This window comes from Microtus ochrogaster, chromosome 10 (assembly GCF_000317375.1).
Source record: "Microtus ochrogaster isolate Prairie Vole_2 chromosome 10, MicOch1.0, whole genome shotgun sequence".
NCBI lineage: Eukaryota > Metazoa > Chordata > Mammalia > Rodentia > Cricetidae > Microtus > Microtus ochrogaster.
In genome coordinates, this window is record NC_022016.1 from 47,439,442 (window position 1) to 47,444,953 (window position 5,512).

Here is a 5,512-nt window from a genome sequence, read left to right on the forward strand (position 1 = left end):
TACAAAGTGAATTCCAGGACAGCCAGGGCTACACAGAGAAATTCTGTCTTGAAAAACAAACAAAGAACATTTGCATCATCAAAGTTGGTGAGGACAGGGAGGGTCACAGCTTATTCTGTGAAGGACCAGGGCATGAATCCTATAGGCTTTGCTGGCCATACGCTGGTGACAACAGTGACTTACTGTGGCCATCAGAGTGTAAAAACATCACAGATAGCATGCAAGGGATAAGTGTGAGGAGGAGACAGGAATCTGATCAGGCCTAAGCAGGTCAGACTCATGGGTCATAGTTCCCTTCTGGTTAGGAGATTTGTTTTGATACAGGGTTTCATGTAGTCCAGGCTGTTCTCAAACTCAATACACAGCCAAGGGTGCTCTTGGCCTCCTGGTTCTGTTTCCACCTCCTGAGTGGTGGGGTTAAGCATGTGCCGCCACACCCCATGCATGACTGGGGTTGGAAGGCAGGGCTTCGTGCATACTAGACAAGAACTCTACACACAAAGTTACTTCTCCTGCCCCACCCTCTTTTATGTATTTTTTTTTGAGAAGTCTCACATAACCTTAGCTAGGCTCCAACCACTGATCGTTCTGCCACTACTGTGCAGAAGCTGGAATCACAGGCAGAGACCACCATGCCCAGCTGTAGAGGGAGCTTTTGAAAGTGAGAATGCATAGAAAAGAAAAGGCAGAGGACTCAAGGTGAGGCAGACCCAAGAGACCTTGAAAGATCTAAGGTTCAGGAGACTGGGAGGCCTGATGGGACAGAGGGTCTTGGGGAGCCTTCAGGAAACACAAGGTTTGTGGATGCCCCAGAAGTCAGAGTGTTGTGGACCCCAGAGACATCATAAAGCCTGTGGTGGGGAGGCTTTGGCAAATCAAAATGTGATCCTAATGGCGGAGTCCCATGAGGAGTTGCGTAGGTGGTACCCTACATATTTCAGACGGCACCATTTTTTTCCCTGTGTGAATAGCACCTTCCAGATTTGTACAGCGCACAACTCACAAAACCACTGGTGTTGGGTCCCATGGTATTGGGTCCAGGTCACTCACAATCCTTTCTTTTTTGGCCACCAGATCTCCCTTCAGTATGAGAAGGGCGGGAGCTACCACCACACCTGTGGCGGCACCCTCATTAACGCTAACTGGGTTATGACTGCAGGCCACTGCATCTCGTGAGTTCGACCCCTGTCCCTGCCCCAGCCACTGTCCCTGCAGCCAGGACAAGAGGAGGGGGATGGGGTTGGCTCTAGGCTCAAACTGACTTTCACTCCTCTGCAGGAGTTCCCTTACCTACCAGGTGGTACTGGGCGAGTATGATCGATCTGAGAAAGAGGGCCCAGAGCAGGTGATCCCCATTAACTCTAAGGACCTCTTTGTGCACCCCAAGTGGAACCCCAACTGTGTGGCCTGCGGGTAAGTGAAGTCTCAGGTCGGGAGATGGGGGTTCTAGACTGCAAGACACCAATCAAACTGAGAGTTCACTCCTAGAGACAGCTGCCTGAGCCCAGCGGGCACACACTGTGGGTTGCTACAATGACAGTCACAAAGGAGTGGTGGGTGAAGACTCTAGCCCACCTTGGCTAGAATCCCAGAATGAGCGGAGAGCTACATCAGACTCCATTGAAATGACTTGAGTGGCAGCTAGACTGTCAAGATGGAGTGTGGTGTATTTACAGTGTGATACTGGAGGAGGGGGCGGCAGCAGCATCCCCTGGGGACCTGTCAGAAATGTGGGCTCTCAGACACCAAAATAGATCACTGTACTGGGAAGCACTAGGGTAGGAGGGCAACTGTGTCCCTGAACCTTCTAGGTGACATAGCTGGATCATGGGAGCACAGATGACAAGGGTTAGCAGGGCTAAAATGACTATGAGGTGGATTTGGTGCAGTAGCATGCACCTTTAATCTCATCCACTGACATGGGTGGATCTCTGTGAGTTATGGGCCAGCCCAGTCTACACAGGCTAGCCAGGGGTTACACAGTGAGATCCCCATCTTAAAAACAATGCAAAATAAAACAAATGGACTTAGGAAGGGTTGGGGTGTAGCTTGGTGGTGCACCACTTGCCTAGAATCGTAAGACCCTGAGTTCGAACCCCAGCACCGCAAAAACCAATCAATAAGCGGATTCAAAATCCAAGGAACAAAGGAGGTACATACTAGGGGTCCATCAGGAGATCAGGTTTCATGTGACTCCCATGTTCCCCCCAGCAATGACATCGCCCTGATCAAGCTCTCAAGAAGCGCCAAGCTGGGAGACAAAGTCCAGCCTGCCTGCCTTCCTCCTGCTGGTGAAATCCTCCCCAACGGAGCACCCTGCTACATTAGTGGCTGGGGCCGTCTTTATAGTATGTGCTGACCTTTCTACCTGACCACAGAGAACGGGTGTCTAGGACTAGTGGGAGGGACAGAAGGTCACAGAGGGAGCCATCTTTGTGCTGCCCAGTATTCCTCTCTGGCTTCTACTTTCTCCCTGATCCTCCCAAACACAAATAGGGTCAGTAGGATATTTGGGGGATGTTCACTGTATGCCCAGTACTGAGGATGCCACAGGACACAGAGCAAGCAAGACCCCATGGTTTCTATCAGGCTAATGGAGCCTTCGAAGGCCCCCACTCCGCCACTCCCAGGTGTCCCAGGCAGTGTTCTCTGTCTCCCCAGCCAACGGGCCTCTCCCCGACAAGCTGCAGGAGGCCCTGCTGCCTGTGGTGGACTATGCACACTGCTCCAAGTGGGACTGGTGGGGTCTCTCCGTGAAGAAGACCATGGTGTGCGCTGGAGGAGATGCCCAGTCTGGCTGCAATGTGAGTTGGCACCTGCCGGGGGTGGGGTGGGGCATGTATAGAGGTCCCTGAAGTCCCTCCACCATCTGCCCTAAGGTGGACAGACCTTGCCGGTTTGCTTCATGCAATCTCCAGGCCTGGTGGGATGAAAAGGGACTCAACTTAGTTCAGAGGAGGCAGCAGGAGTTTGGATTCTAGCCTCACTCCCACCTGGCTTGACAGGAATCCCAGCCCTCTCTGTCCCTTTTTTTTTTTTTTGAGACAGGATCTCACAACGTAGCCTTGACTGACCTGAGCTCACTATGGAGGCTAGGCTGGTCTCAAACTCATGACAATCACTTGCCTCTACCTGCCTCTGCCAGTCACTACTTTTGTTGCTGCTGGTTTTTTTTTTTTTTTTTAGACAGGCTATCTCTGTGTAGCCCTGGCTGTCCTAGTACTCACTCTGTAGACCAGGCTGGCCTCGAACTCAGAGAGATCCACCTGCCTCTGCCTACTGAGTACTGGAATTGTGGTGCGCCCCTACTGCCTGACCCAGTCACTCTTTTGAGACTCTGGTGTATCACAGGCTGGGCCTCAAACTTAAGATGTAACCAAGAATGATCTTGATCCTCCTGTATCCACCTTTGAGTGATGGGCTTACAGCCATGACCACTACGTCCAGTTGGTGCAGTAATTAGAGCCCACAGCTGCTTCGTGCATGCTAAGCAGACACGTTACCAACTGAGCTGCATTGCCAGCCCATATCTGTTGTGGCTTTGAAGTGAAAATTCGACATTGAGGGTGCTCTCACTGTGAACAGCAGGGTGTGAAAGCATATGCTTAGCATCCCAGTCTGGTATCCTAGCACCCTGGAGGCTGAGGCAGATTGCAAGTTCAAAATCAGCCTGAGCTACACAGTGTCTCCATCAATCAAAACCAAAGGAAACCCCAACACATTAAATGTGGAAAGAGAACAAACAAGACGCACCCTCTTTGGAGAACTATCTCGGCTGGGTGGCTGTGCTGACATCTTGCATTGTCTCATTAACCCTTATGACGTGGGTTCTCAGCCTTCTGAATGCCGTGACCCTTTAATACAATGTCATGTTGTGGTGACCCCCAACCATAAAATTACATTTGTTGCTACCTCATAGCTACAATTTTGCTACTGTTATGAACTGTAATGTAAATATCTGATATGTAACACCTGTGAAACAAAGAGGCGGCCACCTACAGGTTGAGAGCTGTTGCCTTGGGGTTTTGTAAGCCGGTGTCCCTGTGTCCAGAGAAGTGAAGTAGTGTAAATCTTCCTTCCTTCCTTCCTTCCTTCCTTCCTTCCTTCCTTCCTTCCTCCCTCCCTCCCTCCCTCCCTCCCTCTCTCTCTCTTTCTTTTTCTGTTTTTTTGAGAAAAGGTTTCTGTGTAGCTTTGGAGCCTGTCCTGGAACTCATTGCTGAGTCTCCACCTTTTTGGTCATTGCAGGGTGACTCTGGAGGACCTCTCAACTGTCCTACTGAGAATGGCACCTGGCAGGTCCATGGTGTGACCAGCTTTGTTTCCGGCTTGGGCTGCAACACCTTGAAGAAGCCCACGGTGTTCACCCGTGTCTCAGCCTTCAATGACTGGATCGAGGAGGTGAGGCAACAAAGGAGCCTGAAACCTGTGGGGGACCCCGAGGAGGGCCTGAAGCTCATGGAGGCAGGGAGGGATCGCGAGGGACATTCTGGAGAACTTGGGGGGTGTTTGATTTGGCTGTCTGTGCTTCCAGAATCTAACAGATATTGAGACGTGTCCCCCTGGCCCAGGTCCTTCCTAGTCATGGAGGAAAGGGCCACTTGGTGGTAGGAGGATGGGAAAATGGACAATAGGAAGAAAAGGTGGTGAGGACCATGATGAGGGTACTTGGGCTCAGTGTGGGTGCACAGCAGACCATCTGGACACAGGTGGTCCAAGACAATGACAGCTCATCCTGATGGTGGTCCTAGCTATGATTTATACATCCACTGTGCTAAAACCCTTAGCTAAAAGCTCAGTTAAGACTACCCGTGAAGCTGGGAGTACGGTGGTGCACACCTTTAATCTCAACACTTGGGAGGCAGAGGTAGGAGGATCTCTGTGGGTTCCAGGCCAGTCTGGTCTACAAACCCAGTTCCAGGACAGCCAGCACTGTTATACAGAGAAACCCTATCTCGAAAAACAAAACAGACAAAAAAGAACACCCAAGAGGCAATTTCTACTATTACCTCTTCTTCTATGGAGAAGAGGAAACTGTGGCTCAGAGTGATCAAGTCACTCTCCCAGGGACACACAGCAAATAAGTGACAAGACTAGGCCATTTTCACTTGAGCTCAGTTCCCTCCAGGCCCAAAGTTTGTGCTCTTAACCAAATTATTCTGTCCTTGTCCAACCTTCTGCTTTTTTTTTTTTTTAACAGACAATAGCAAACAACTAGAGCCAAGACTCGGCTGGCAGTGCTGACCTCAGATCCTCTCAAAAATAAAGATCCTTTTGAAAGTTCCAAGTTGATTCTCGCTGCCTTCACTGACATAACACTTGCCCTCTGACCCATGTGTGAAATCTTAGGTCTGAAATGCAGAGATGAGGCTAGACCCAGCCTCTCCGGTGAGGGTGAAAAAAGACTGAATCTCAGAGAGGAGGGAGCTGGTCACTGTGGGGTGACCAGCCACGCTAGGACGTAGGACGTCAGATGCAGAATTGAGGAACTTTCAGGAAACCCAAATCATTTGTT

The 5,512-nt window shown here is 50.5% G+C and overlaps 1 protein-coding gene across 1 annotated transcript in view; it reads left to right on the top strand.

The window, feature by feature from the left end:
- LOC102002288 (chymotrypsin-like elastase family member 3B) overlaps positions 1-5,274 on the top strand; it is an 8,001-nt gene extending 2,727 nt beyond the window's left edge. The window contains exons 3-8 of the mRNA XM_005352996.2: positions 1,075-1,172; positions 1,279-1,413; positions 2,212-2,348; positions 2,662-2,804; positions 4,246-4,398; positions 5,198-5,274. Of these exons, the coding sequence (XP_005353053.1) occupies positions 1,075-1,172; positions 1,279-1,413; positions 2,212-2,348; positions 2,662-2,804; positions 4,246-4,398; positions 5,198-5,215 (684 nt within the window). The 3' untranslated portion in view covers positions 5,216-5,274. The remainder of the gene's footprint in view (positions 1-1,074; positions 1,173-1,278; positions 1,414-2,211; positions 2,349-2,661; positions 2,805-4,245; positions 4,399-5,197) is intronic.
- The last annotated feature ends 238 nt before the right edge of the window (positions 5,275-5,512 follow it).